The sequence below is a fragment of the Panulirus ornatus genome, chromosome 25 (assembly GCF_036320965.1).
Source record: "Panulirus ornatus isolate Po-2019 chromosome 25, ASM3632096v1, whole genome shotgun sequence".
In the NCBI taxonomy this organism is placed as follows: domain Eukaryota; kingdom Metazoa; phylum Arthropoda; class Malacostraca; order Decapoda; family Palinuridae; genus Panulirus; species Panulirus ornatus.
In genome coordinates, this window is record NC_092248.1 from 1,618,265 (window position 1) to 1,633,400 (window position 15,136).

Consider the following 15,136-nt stretch of genomic DNA (forward strand, 5'->3'; position numbering starts at 1 on the left):
GCCCTTCACTGAAGTTCCCATTTGCTCCCTTGTCTTACGCACCCTATTTACCTCCTTCCAGAACATCTTTTTATTTTCCCTAAAATTTACTGATAGTCTCTCACCCCAACTCTCATTTGCCCTTTTTTTCACCTCTTGCACCTTTCTCTTGACCTCCTGTCTCTTTCTTTTATACTTCTCCCACTCAATTGCACACAGTGAGTAGTAGTGAGTGGTGGGATGAAGAAGTAAGAGTATTAGTGAAAGAGAAGAGAGAGGCATTTGGATATATATATATATATATATATATATATATATATATATATATATATATATATATATATATATATATATATATATACATATCCTTATCCCGTCCAGTTTAATTAGGCAGGATATGCACAGACGATTAGATAAAGTCAACAGCAACACTAACAAAAAATTTTAGTGGAATCAACTTGAAGGTAATTTGATTAAGTGGTTAACTCATGATCCAGGCTGAACCATTAAGTCATTATAATATTATAACTGTTATAATTTATACAACAGCACAAAGTTATTATATTGGAAGAATCATTATTAACTTCATTCAATATGTATGTCCTGTGTGTGTCTGCGTACAATGAATGAATATATATATATATATATATATATATATATATATATATATATATATATATATATATATATATATATACATATATATATATCATCCTACTCCAGAACCTCTTCTAAGGGGCCTCTGCAGCTCTCAGGAAGCCAGCCTCGTCCACCGAGAAGTGTGGTGATGTATGTTTGTGTTACCTGGAGGAATTCAAGAACTATTCAGGTGTTTGGTGCGCCCCGGGTGGAGGCTGCCTCTGGGACAGGATGGGCATCGTGATATACTGTCCCGACGTTCAAAATCTTGGAGAGTCGGGAGGTGTAACGCTGGATGTTAGCTGTCTAGCTAGTGTCAGGGTGGTGCAGTGTGAGTGCGAGGACACCGTCAGACGAGAGGAAATTTCAACTATGTTATGCAGGGGAAGGCGGAGGAGGACTGACCATGTGGGAAACTGATGATAGAGGACTGGAGTGAGGAGTGATCCCTGGGGGACTTCACTGTAGAGCTTAATGATTTGGGTCGTGGAAACCTCTGTTGAAGACTACGGCTTGCTGGCTGCCAGCTGTTGAAGATGGCTGACCAGATTTCAAAATTTGGTGGAGGGCGGTATGTTGTAACCTTTGTGTCAGAATATGTTGAGGCAGGGAATGGCAAATGCCTTGCTAATGTCTACTGCAACTTACTGTCGGGCGGAAGACTGGCTCTGACTGGTTGAAGCCAACGAAGATGGGTCATGTGAGGTGTGTGTGTGTGTGTGTGTGTGTGTGTGTGTGTGTGTGTGTGTGTGTGTGTGTGTGTGGAGTGATGAGGTCTGAAGCTACGTTGTGTGGGTGAGAGTGGCATATCTCGGGTGAGCGTGTTGTGGACAACTTTCCCGAAGGGAGACTGATGCTAGACGTGGCACAGGGCGGTGGGAGGACGTGGAGCTGTGAGGTTCAGGGGGGACACTCCGCATGGGTGTATACCATGACCTGGACAGGATCCTCTGGTTAGGTTAGCTGGCCAGGCCAAAGCGGCGTATGTGGGAGCTTGATACGTTGCCAGATTCTGTCGCATGGGAACTGTTTAAGAAGTTTTAATTGCAAGTTTGGAGAAGGGGGTCAACTACTTCTGGAGATGAGTCTGGGTTATATATATATATATATATATATATATATATATATATATATATATATATATATATATATATATATATACATATATATTTTTTTTTTCTTTTAAACTATTCGCCATTTCCCGCGTTAGCGAGGTAGCGTAAAGAACAGAGGACTGGGCCTTTTTTGGAATACCCTCACCTGGCCCCCTCTGTTCCTTCTTTTGGAAAATTAAAAAAAAAAAAAAAAAAAAAAAAAAAGAAGAGAGGGGAGGATTTCCAGCCCCCCGCTCCCTTCCCTTTTAGTCGCCTTCTACGACACGCAGGGAATACGTGGGAAGTATTCTTAATCCCCTAACCCCAGGGATAAAATATATATATATATATATATATATATATATATATATATATATATATATATATATATATATATATACACATACATACATACATACGAGACTGTGTATGTGTGTCTGTGTGTAATTAGTGGCTGAACTGAATATGCAGATGAGGAAAATCGGGGCGTAAATGAAACATCAAACACTGGACGGAAAATCATTTGTGTTTTTCATTTCAAACCGTAGAGAGAAGTTGAGATCTTTTATGAACAATCGATGTTCCACATGTGTGTGTGTGTGTGTGTGTGTGTGTGTGTGTGTGTGTGTGTGTGTGTCTACACGAGGCTGTATTCTCAGATAATCTTAACTTGCATCTTATCTTTCCAGTTCGTTGACGAAGATAATGGACGTACGGAAGATGATGGGGAAAGAGGACAGTGAAAAGCAGACGGAGTCAATGGCGAGTCAGGACGAGACTCACTGCATCTGACAAGGTCCAGCAGTGAAAACGTCAGTGTGAGACTGAGAGGCCACTGCAACTGACAAGGTCCAGCAGTGAAAACGTCAGTGTGAGACTGAGAGGCCACTGCAACTGACAAGGTCCAGCAGTGAAAACGTTAGTGTGAGACTAAGAGGCCACTGCAGCAGACAAGGACAAAATCGTGAAACATTAGGGGTACAGAACCACAGGTACAACGTTTCAGGAGGACAAAGTAGTGAAATAACAGGAACTCTGACCTTTCCGTCACTGCAGACGGGATCGCATAGAGTCCAATGAAACGATGACATTTAATGATAATGTACTTATACCATTACTGACAAACGTTTAACTATAGCTCAATACGACCACTGTTCTCTGGTGTACACAACTCACATTCATTTCCCTGCGCTTCGACCATTGTGTTCTGATGTACACAACTCACATTCATTTCCCTGCGCTTCGACCATTGTGTTCTGATGTACACAACTCACATTCATTTCCCTGCGCTTCGACCATTGTGTTCTGATGTACACAACTCACATTCATTTCCCTGCGCTTCGACCATTGTGTTCTGATGTACACAACTCACATTCATTTCCCTGCACTTCAACCATTGTGTTCTGATGTAAACAACTCACATTCATTTCCCTGCGCTTCGACCATTGTGTTCTGATGTACACAACTCACATTCATTTCCCTGCGCTTCGACCACTGTGTTCTGATGTACACAACTCACATTCATTTCCCTGCGCTTCGACCATTGTGTTCTGATGTAAACAACTCACATTCATTTCCCTGCGCTTCGACCATTGTGTTCTGATGTACACAACTCACATTCATTTCCCTGCGCTTCGACCACTGTGTTCTGATGTACACAACTCACATTCATTTCCCTGCGCTTCGACCATTGTGTTCTGATGTACACAACTCACATTCATTTCCCTGCGCTTCGACCATTGTGCTCTGATGTACACAACTCGCATTCATTTCCCAGCGATGAAGCAATTGCTGTACTTCAGTTCTTTAACGAATGCGTGAAAGATATTACAGTTAAACCGTCACTCGGCGCTCTGTAGGTGAGAAGTTCACACGACAGAAATAGCAGAATACGTGTGGGATGTTTATTTAAATCATATATATCTATACTTGTGATATATACATAAAGGGAAAAGGGAGGATAAAAAGGTATTTGTAGGAGATTTTGTGAAATATCTGACACAGTGAAAAAAAAAAAGAAGAGAATTGTTGAAACAATAGCAATACCGCTCCAGAACACGGAACAGATCACAGAGGACGCATCTTAAGAACAGCAAGCAAAAAAAAAAAAAAAGGGTGTGACACAGCGAAACAGCATTACTCACACAACAACAGCAACGCGATCTGGAACAGCACGTGAGCCTCCAGCGCCAACAGCAACAGCAGGTAGCGACTACAGCAGCAACTACAACAGCAGGTAGCGACTACAGCAGCAACTACAACAGCAGGTAGCGACTACAGTTGCAGCAGCAACAACAGCAGGTAGCGACTACAGCAGCAACAACAACAGCAGGTAGCGACTACAGCAGCAACAACAACAGCAGGTAGCGACTACAGCGCCAACAGCAACAGCAGGTAGCGACTACAGCAGCAACAACAACAGCAGGTAGCGACTACAGTTGCAGCAGCAACAACAGCAGGTAGCGACTACAGCGGCAGCAGCAGCAACAGCAGGTAGCGACTACAGCGCCAACAGCAACAGCAGGTAGCGACTACAGCAGCAACAACAACAGCAGGTAGCGACTACAGCGGCAGCAGCAGCAACAGCAGGTAGCGACTACAGCGACAGCAGCAACAGCGGCAACAGTGGGAACAGCATGAAAGCACAGCAGACTGCACACGTGACGGCGGTACTGCTGCTCTGTGGTGGACTCCTGCCGCTCGCCACCACAAGACCAGGTATGTACACAGTGGGAGTCCCGCCTCCAGCTACCACACAACCAGGTATATACACAGTGGGAGTCTCGCCTCCAGCTACCACACAACCAGGTATATACACAGTGGGAGTCTCGCCTCCAGCTACCACACAACCAGGTATATACACAGTGGGAGTCCCGCCTCCAGCCACCACAAGACCAGGTATGTACTCAGCTACCACACAACCAGGTATGTAGCCAGTGGGAGTCCAGCCTCCAGCCACCACACAACCAGGTATGTAGCCAGTGGGAGTCCAGCCTCCAGCCACCAAAAGACCAGGTATGGAAACACTACAAGGCCCAACACTTGAAGTAAACAGGAAACACAAGTAATCTGCAACTCTTGTAAACACACAGACACACACACACACACACACACACACACACACACACACACACACACTCCGAAATGCCCAGAGTTAATCTACGTTTCCAAGTTTTTCGCATCGATCAGGAACATTTGGTTCAGTCCTAAGTCAACGGAAAGGTACGTACCTACGTTCCTAGTTAACGGCTCCTGTTTGGTTAAGCTGTGGGGCCCAGTCAGGGATGTGTGGGGTTGGGAGGAGGGGGAGGGGGTGGTAGTTAGAGACGTGTTTGCCTCTGGTTAGTTAACCCAGAAGTTTAACACGTGGAGGACCTGGTTGCGAATGGCAGAGTTAACCCAGGTAATTTTAACATGTTACGATCAAGGAGAGGCTGGCTGGAGAATTGGTTACATTCATTTCAACCCCACAGTTAACCATGAGCGAAGTAGGCTACAGCTTCCTGTTTGCGTTGTTCATATAAATGTGGGAATGAGAGAATTCGGCTACATAAGCCGATTCGTTCGATCCAAAAGCGTTACCACGCACAAGTAGGATCGTCGCTGATTGGATGAACGAGGGAGCTGAGCTGTGGATGATTGGATGAGTGGGATTATACATCGGTTAGGGGGTGTCTGAGCTTTACCTGGCCCCACTGGCTCATACGACGCTCGAAGCCCGACTTCGAAAGGTTCAAAAAGAACCTGGACTTCGAACGGCTGAGACTTAACCCAGAAGGTCGAACCTCGACCAGCGGAGTGTTTAAACCTAAAGGTCGACCTCAACCAGCTCTCATTTTTTAAATGTGAAGGTCGACCTCAACCAGCTCTCACTTTTTAAATTTGAAGGTCGACCTCTACCAGCGGAATTTGGAGGTCAACCTCGACCAGCGGAATTTGAACCCCGGAGGTCAACCTCGACCAGCGGAGTTCTGACCCTGAGAGTCGACGTAAGTGGGTCAGTCCGTCCGTGTACACCAAAGCTTGGCTTCTGATGGTGGCAGGAGGCTGGTGGTGGAACTCCAGCAGATGAAACTCGAGTTTCGTTTCGCTTCTGAAAACGAAAAGTTTTCGGATGAATTTAGCGTTACTACCCGAATGGAAAAAGGCTTAAACATTCCCGCAGTGCACGGGCATAAGTGTGTGGTAATGGGTCGCGTTGATATCATTTTTGCTTAAGTCTGTCCTGAAACGTTTTCTCTCGTGCGAGGCTCGGGGAAAATGCTTTCAAATGAGTCTAATGATGTTTACATTTCAATCAAAGTTGAAATGAATGGTTATCAGCTTACAGACACGCCTCTCCTGTCTCGCTTAATACATCAATATTGGTTTGGACATCTAAAGAATATGTATACATGTATATGCAGCGTCAACAACAGATGAAAGTGTATATTTTCTGATATTTCCTTTGATGTATATACTTCTGTTGTATATATATATATATATATATATATATATATATATATATATATATATATATATATATTATATATATATATATATATATATATATATATATATATATATATATATATATATATATATATATATCCTGAACAAGTGGTGTTTTCTAATCAAAACATTTTAATCTCAATGATTCTACAACCTCAGGGATATAGCCCTCCCCTGTAGCAACCCCATCTGCCACTAACCTCCCCTGCAGCAACCCCATCTGCCACTAACCTCCCCTGCAGCAACAACCTCACCAGCCACTAACCTCCCCCTCTAGCAACAACCCCATCTGCCACTAACCTCCCCTGCAGCAACAACCCCATCTGCCACTAACCTCCCCTGCAGCAACAACCCCATCTGCCACTAACCTCCCCTGCAGCAACAACCCCACCTGCCACTAACCTCCCCTGCAGCAACAACCTCACCTGCCACTAACCTCCCCCTCTAGCAGCAACCCCATCTGCCACTAACCTCCCCTGCAGCAACAACCCCATCTGCCACTAACCTCCCCTGCAGCAACAACCTCACCTGCCACTAACCTCCCCTGCAGCCACAACCCCACCTGCCACTAACCTCCCCTGCAGCAACAGCCTCACCTACCACTAACCTCCCCTGCAGCAACAACCTCACCTGCCACTAACCTCCCCTGCAGCCACAACCCCACCTACCACTAACCTCCCCTGCAGCAACAACCCCACCTGCCACTAACCTCCCCTGCAGCAACAGCCCATCTGCCACTAACCTCCCCTGCAGCCACAACCCCACCTGCCACTAACCTCCCCTGCAGCCACAACCTCACCTGCCACTAACCTCCCCTGCAGCAACAACCCCACCTGCCACTAACCTCCCCTGCAGCCACAACCCCACCTGCCACTAACCTCCCCTGCAGCCACAACCCCATCTGCCACTAACCTCCCCCGTAGCGTGACCCCGACTGTAGGGGAGTGACTGACATATCTTCAATAAAATGTCAGAGGACCTTTTTTTCACAGGACCCCCTTGGCCAAGAGGTCCTTAAAAGTGACCAGGAAGTGTAAGAGGAAAATTAAGAGAGCGTCTCTCTCTCTCTCTCTCTCTCTCTCTCTCTCTCTCTCTCTCTCTCTCTCTCTCTCTCTCTCTCTCTGGTGACCTGGACCAGCTGGTCAGTCCAGTAAATGCCACGAGCTCCCGCTGATCGAACGCCTCCAGATCCTGAGTAAGTCTTAACACTCTGGATTCTCCTTTTCTTCTTCTTTCCTCCTCCTCCTCCTACTTCTACTTCTTCTCCTCCTTCATCGTCATCTTCTTTTACTTCCTCTTTTCTTCTTCTTTTTCTTCTCCTTCTTCTTCTTCTTCTTCTTCTTCTTCTTCTTCTTCTTCTTCTTTTTCTTCTTCTTCTCCTTCTTATTATCATTATTATTATTATTATTATTATTATTATTATTATTATTACTATTATCATTATTATTATTATTATTATTATTATTATTATTATTATTATTATTATTATTATCATTATCATCATAGTTCTAAGGACTCCATCTCCAAAGGGTTCCTGCAGCTTCAAGGCTGCGCTACAATCAGTAGCGGGCGAAGGATGGTACCCCTTTGGAAAGGAGTTCTTCGACGAGAGTGTACGTTTAGTGTTACAACCTCCCCAGGGGTGAACTTGTCGCTCGCGGCATAACCACAAGTAGGCGGGGTCCGGTAACGCCTCCTCCATAAACCTACTTGGCCGTCATGAAAACCTCATTTGAACCTCTGCCCTTCTCTCCCCCAGCATACATCATGTCCCCCGCTCCTCCACCAGTACACTCTTGGACCCAGCCACCACCCTCATCCATGTATCAATACACACCAGGTCCCCCAGGACCAATCCCACCCCTCCAACATTACACACCAGGTCCCCCAGGACCAACCTCACCCCTCTACCAGTACACACCAGGTCCCCAGGACCAATCCCACTCCTCCAACAGTACATAACAGGTCTCTAGGACCAATCTCTCCTCTCCACCAGTGCATACCAAATCCCCAGGACCAATCCCACCCCTCCAATAATACACACCAGGTCCCCAGGACCAATCCCACCCCTCCACCAGTACACAACAGGTTTCCAGGACCAATCCCACTCCTCCAACAGTACAGACCAGGTCCCTAGGACCAATCCCACTCCTCCAACAGTACAGACCAGGTCCCTAGGACCAATCACACCCCTCCAACATTACACACCAGGTCCCCAGGACCAATCCCACCCCTCCACCAGTACACAACAGGTTTCCAGGACCAATCCCACTCCTCCAACAGTACAGACCAGGTCCCTAGGACCAATCCCACTCCTCCAACAGTACAGACCAGGTCCCTAGGACCAATCACACCCCTCCAACAATACGTACCAAATCCCCAGGACCAATCCCACCCCTCCACCAGTACACACCAGGTCCCAATCCCACCCCTCCACCAGTGCACACCAGGTCCCAGTGCAGTAAACATAATGACGACAAGGCAACTCGGTAGGGAAGAAAGAGGAGCAGGGGAGCGAAACAAGAATGGATGTGATGGAAAGGGGAGGAACAATGGAGTTGAATAAGGAGGAAAAAAGAAATAGCGAGGCGTACAACCGATGCACAAAATGGAGATAAGAATGAAGAGCTATGATGGATATGTGAGGTTTGGAGCAGGACGGTACGACCCCGGGGCACGACCCCCAGGGCACGATGATGCGACCCTGGGGCACGACGGTACAACCCTGGGGGACGACGGTACGACCCTGGGGCACGACGGTACGACCCCGGGGCACGATGGTACGACCCTGGGGGACGACGGTACGACCCTAGGGCACGACGGTACGACCCTGGGGCACGACCCCCAGGGCACGATGGTGCGACCCTGGGGCACGACGGTACGACCCTGGGGCACGACGGTACGACCCTGGGACACGACGGTACGACCCCGGGACACGGCGGTACGACCCTGGGGCATGACGGTACGACCCTGGGGCACAACGGTACGACCCTGGAGCACGCCGATATGATCCTAGAGCACAACGGTACGACCCTTGGAGCACGACGATACGACCACAGAAAACGACGTGATGACCCTATAGAACGTCGTTACGGCCCTAGAGCACGACGGTACGGCCCTAGAGCACGACGGTACGACCCTAGCACGACGGTACGACCCTAGGGCACGACGGTACGACCCCGGGGCACGATGGTACGACCCTGGGGCACGACGGTACGACCCTAGGGCACGACGGTACGACCCTAGGGCACGACGGTACGACCTGGGGCACGACGGTACGACCCTGGGGCACGACCGTACGACCCTGGGGCACGACGGTACGACCCTGGGGCACGACGGTACGACCCTGGGGCACGACCGTACGACCCTGGGGCACGACCGTACGACCCTGGGGCACGACGGTACGACCCCGGGGCACGATGGTACGACCCTGGGGCACGACGGTACGACCTGGGGCACGACGGTACGACCCTAGGGCACGACGGTACGACCCTAGGGCACGACGGTACGACCTGGGGCACGACGGTACGACCCTGGGGCACGACGGTACGACCCTAGGGCACGACGGTACGACCCTAGGGCACGACGGTACGACCCTAGGGCACGACGGTACGACCCTAGGGCACGACGGTACGACCCCGGGGCACGATGGTACGACCCTGGGGCACGACGGTACGACCCTAGGGCACGACGGTACGACCCTAGGGCACGACGGTACGACCCTAGGGCACGACGGTACGACCCCGGGGCACGATGGTACGACCCTGGGGCACGACGGTACGACCCCGGGGCACGATGGTACGACCCTGGGGCACGACGGTACGACCCCGGGGCACGATGGTACGACCCTGGGGCACGACGGTACGACCCTAGGGCACGACGGTACGACCCTAGGGCACGACGGTACGACCCTGGGGCACGACGGTACGACCCTAGGGCACGACGGTACGACCCTAGGGCACGACGGTACGACCCCGGGGCACGATGGTACGACCCTGGGGCACGACGGTACGACCCCGGGGCACGATGGTACGACCCTGGGGCACGACGGTACGACCCTAGGGCACGACGGTACGACCCTGGGGCACGACGGTACGACCCTAGGGCACGACGGTACGACCCTAGGGCACGACGGTACGACCCTAGGGCACGACGGTACGACCCTAGGGCACGACGGTACGACCCTGGGGCACGACGGTACGACCCTGGGGCACGACGGTACGACCCTAGGGCACGACGGTACGACCCTAGGGCACGACGGTACGACCCCGGGGCACGATGGTACGACCCTGGGGCACGACGGTACGACCCTAGGGCACGACGGTACGACCCTAGGGCACGACGGTACGACCCTAGGGCACGACGGTACGACCCTAGGGCACGACGGTACGACCCTAGGGCACGACGGTACGACCCTAGGGCACGACGGTACGACCCTGGGGCACGACCCCCAGGGCACGATGATGCGACCCTGGGGCACGACGGTACGACCCTAGGGCACGACGGTACGACCCTAGGGCACGACGGTACGACCCTAGGGCACGACGGTACGACCCTAGGGCACGACGGTACGACCCTAGGGCACGACGGTACGACCCTAGAGCACGACGGTACGGCCCTAGAGCACGACGGTACGACCCTAAAGCGCGACAGCACGACCTTCGAGTACGCTGGCCTGGCTTCTGATGTATGGGTCAGGTCAAGCGGCAGGTCATCATTCCCTTAGAGTCGTACTGTCGTGCTGCAAGTGGTCGTCCCATCGTGGCCCCAGAGGTCGTACCGTCGTGCCCCAGAGGTCGTCACGTCGTGCTCAAGGGTCGTACTCTCTCTTATCCACATGAGAGAAATATATCTACCTCCACATAATAGGAACGTATCTACCTCCACATGACAGGAATTTATATCTACCTCCACGACAGGAATTCATCTACCTCCACATGATAGAAATTGTGTCTACCTCCACTGACAGGAACGTATCTACCTCCACATGACAGGAATTTATATCTACCTCCACATGACAGGAATTCATATCTACCTCCACATGACAGGAATTCATATCTACCTCCACATGACAGGAATTTATATCTACCTCCACATGACAGGAATCTATATCTACCTCCACATGACAGGAATTTATATCTACCTCCACATGACAGGAATTTATATCTACCTCCACATGACAGGAATTCATCTACCTCTACATGACAGGAATTTATATCTACCTCCACGACAGGAATTTATATCTACCTCCACGACAGGAATTTATATCTACCTCCACGACAGGAATTTATATCTACCTCCACGACAGGAATTTATATCTACCTCCACATGACAGGAATTTATATCTACCTCCACATGACAGGAATTTATATCTACCTCCACATGACAGGAATTTATATCTACCTCCACATGACAGGAATTCATCTACCTCTACATGACAGGAATTTATATCTACCTCCACGACAGGAACTTATATCTACCTCCACGACAGGAATTTATATCTACCTCCACGACAGTATTTTATATCTACCTCCACGACAGGGATTTATATCTACCTCCACATGACAGGAATTTATATCTACCTCCACATGACAGGAATTTATATCTACCTCCACATGACAGGAATTTATATCTACCTCCACATGACAGGAATTCATCTACCTCTACATGACAGGAATTTATATCTACCTCCACGACAGGAACTTATATCTACCTCCACGACAGGAATTTATATCTACCTCCACGACAGGAATTTATATCTACCTCCACGACAGGGATTTATATCTACCTCCACATGACAGGAATTTATATCTACCTCCACATGACAGGAATTTATATCTACCTCCACATGACAGGAATTTATATCTACCTCCACATGACAGGAATTTATATCTACCTCCACATGACAGGAATTTATATCTACCTCCACATGACAGGAATTTATATCTACCTCCACATGACAGGAATTTATATCTACCTCCACATGGCAGGAATTTATCTAGCTCGTTTAATATTGAATTCTTACCAGTGCCTTATCCTTTAAGACATATTCTGAGCGCATTGTCTTCTTTTATGTATTCCTGCTTTCGAATATCTATCTTTCTATATATCCCCTTTGATCAAAATATTCCTCGCGTGAATATTCATTGCAGAATATTCCTCGATGGATTTTCATTCTCTATTGCCCCTTCTTCAAGATATTCATTCTCTACACCCCTTAATCAGAATATTTCTCGATGGCATATTAATTTTCTAAATCATTTCAGAATATTCATCGTCAGAATATTCATTCCCTACATCCCTTCATCAGAATATTTCTCAACCGATTATTCATTCCCTACACCCCTTCATCAGAATATTCTCACCAAAATATCAATTTTCTTCAGCCCTTCATCTGAATATTCCTCGCCAGAGTATTCACAACTATTCCCTTCAAAATATTTCTCGACTCTCTAATACATTCTGCTGAGCCCCAAGTAATATTCTGAATCTGCATAACACTGCTGAATCTTCACCAGACGAGATGAATCTTCAGAATACTCCTGAATCTTCACCAGAATATTCCTCACTTCATTTTTCTTCACACAATATCCCATTTCTTTTCTCTTTCTAAATGCATTTTTCTTCATACTGTTTCCCAATTTTATTTCTCTAAGTTATAAGTCTCTAACTCTCCTAAAATATCTTAACCACAATATTCGACAAAACAGAATATCCCTCTTTTATAATCATGGTTTAATTCCCTCTCACGAAAAATATTCTAATTTTGTCTTCTTGACCTCAATCTATTAAGTCTTTTGGGATGAGAAAGGGACAATCTCTCTCTCTCTCTCTCTCTCTCTCTCTCTCTCTCTCTCTCTCTCTCTCTCTCTCTCTCTCTCTCTCTCTCTCTCTCTCCCCTCCCAGCTCCGTCTGGAACTGGGGATGGGAGGGGGGGTGTTGTATCTTCCCTCCCCCCTCCTCCTCCTCCTCCCTTTCCGTGGGCCTCACACACACACACACACACACACACACACACACACACACACACACACACACACACACACACACACAAAGACATACTGTGAGGGCCAGTGAGTATGAGTGGGGATGACGATGAAGGGCCAGGGCTGCCTTTGGGAAGACGGAAGTACACCACCACCAGGAGTAGAGAAACGAACGTAATTATCTCAGGTCAAGAAGTCCACACACACACACACACACACACACACACACACACACACACACACACACACACTTCATTTCGTTTCAGTAAACTTGAGAAACTGTGTCACAAGAGACTGGCTCCCCTGTCATATGTCGACCTTTGATGAAGTGTTTTACAAAGGAAAGTACCGAATGCCATTAGAAGGGAGTAGGGCGATGAAATATGAAAGGTCCATTTGAGAACAGGGCTCAAAAGAGGGAGAAGAGGAGTTTTTTTTTTTTTTTTTTCAATTTGGGAGAACATTTCAAAAGTGGTCACAAATGGATCCATGTTTTGGAGGAGGAGGAGGAGGAAGAAGAGGATGAGGAGGAGGAGGAGGAGGAGGAGGAGGAGGAGGAGGAGGAGGAGGAGGAGGAGGAGGAGGAGGAGGAGAAGGAGGAGGAGGAGGAGGAGGAGGAGGAGGAGGAGGAAGAGGAAGAGGAGGAGGAGGAGGAGGAGGAGGAGGAGGAAAAGGAGGAGGAGGAGGAGGAAGAGGAAGAGGAAGAGGAAGAGGAAGAGGATGAGGATGAGGAGGAGGAGGAAGAGGAAGAGGAAGAGGAGGAAGAGGTTCTCCTGGATGGTTCCAGCAGAGAAGGAATTAGCTCACCTGTTGCTTGTTGTGATGATGATGGTGGTCATATCACACACTGATACAGAGGTGAGCTAAATATAGACATATATCTTTGGTAGGTGATAAAGACACTGATACAGAGGTGAGTTCAATATAGACATATATCTTTGGTAGGTGATATAGACATTGATACAGAGGTGAGGTAAATATAGACATATATCTTTGGTAGGTGATATAGACATTCATACAGAGGTAAGTTAAATATAGACATATATCTTTGGTAGGTGATATAGACATTCATACAGAGGTGAGTTAAATATAAACATATACCTTTGGCAGGTGATGTAGACATTGATACATAGGCAAGATAAATATAGACATATATCTTTGGCAGGTAATATAGACATTGATACAGAGGTAAGTTAGATATAGACATATATCTTTGGTAGGTGATATAGACATTCATACAGAGGTAAGTTAGATATAGACATATATCTTTGGGAGGTGATATAGACATTGATACAGAGGTAAGTTAGATATAGACATATATCTTTGGGAGGTGATATAGACATTGATACAGAGGCAAGTTAAATAAAAACAGATGTTTTACACGTGATATAGACATTAATACAGAGGTAAGTTAGATAGACAGATGTTTTACATATGATACAGACATAGACAGAGACGTCAAAGTTAAGTGTAGTGAGATGTTTTGCTTGTGATACGAGGAGTACAATGGGATGTTAAGAAGACAAAGAAAATAACAGCAAGATGGCTCCACTCTACTGTGAAGAGCCAAGCAAAACTCTTGACCTCATGACCTGTGTGTGTGTGTGTGTGTGTGTGTGTGTGTGTGTGTGAACATAATATAAAGGAGATATTCACTGCAATATAAAGGGAACAAGTGATGAGACTAAGTTGATAATGTAGTTCGTCTGCTGGCAAACCGAACACAGACACACAGACACACACACACACACACACACACACACACACACACACACACATTCGTATACTTCTCCAGCTGGTGGTAGAAGCTTACGACAGAGACATAGAAAGAAAGAAAAAGGGGGTAGGTTGGGGGGGTAGGTGGGGGAGGGGGGGAAAGGTCACAGAAGGTCATAGGTCACGACGCAGGCTAAAGGTCACGGCTTGCCTAACCCAACCACTTAACAC

The 15,136-nt window shown here is 47.7% G+C and overlaps 1 protein-coding gene across 6 annotated transcripts in view; it reads left to right on the forward strand.

The window, feature by feature from the left end:
* Positions 1-15,136, forward strand: part of LOC139757158 (uncharacterized) — a 178,832-nt gene that overhangs the window by 58,288 nt on the left and 105,408 nt on the right. For 2 of the 6 annotated variants that reach the window (XM_071677264.1, XM_071677268.1), the window contains one exon: positions 2,402-4,430. The exons of 1 other annotated variant lie outside the window; for it this stretch is intronic. In XM_071677264.1, coding sequence (XP_071533365.1) covers positions 4,349-4,430 — 82 coding nt within the window. In that variant the 5' untranslated portion in view covers positions 2,402-4,348. The remainder of the gene's footprint in view (positions 1-2,401; positions 4,431-15,136) is intronic. 3 more of the 6 variants (XM_071677267.1, XM_071677266.1, XM_071677269.1) reach the window with 3 other exon arrangements.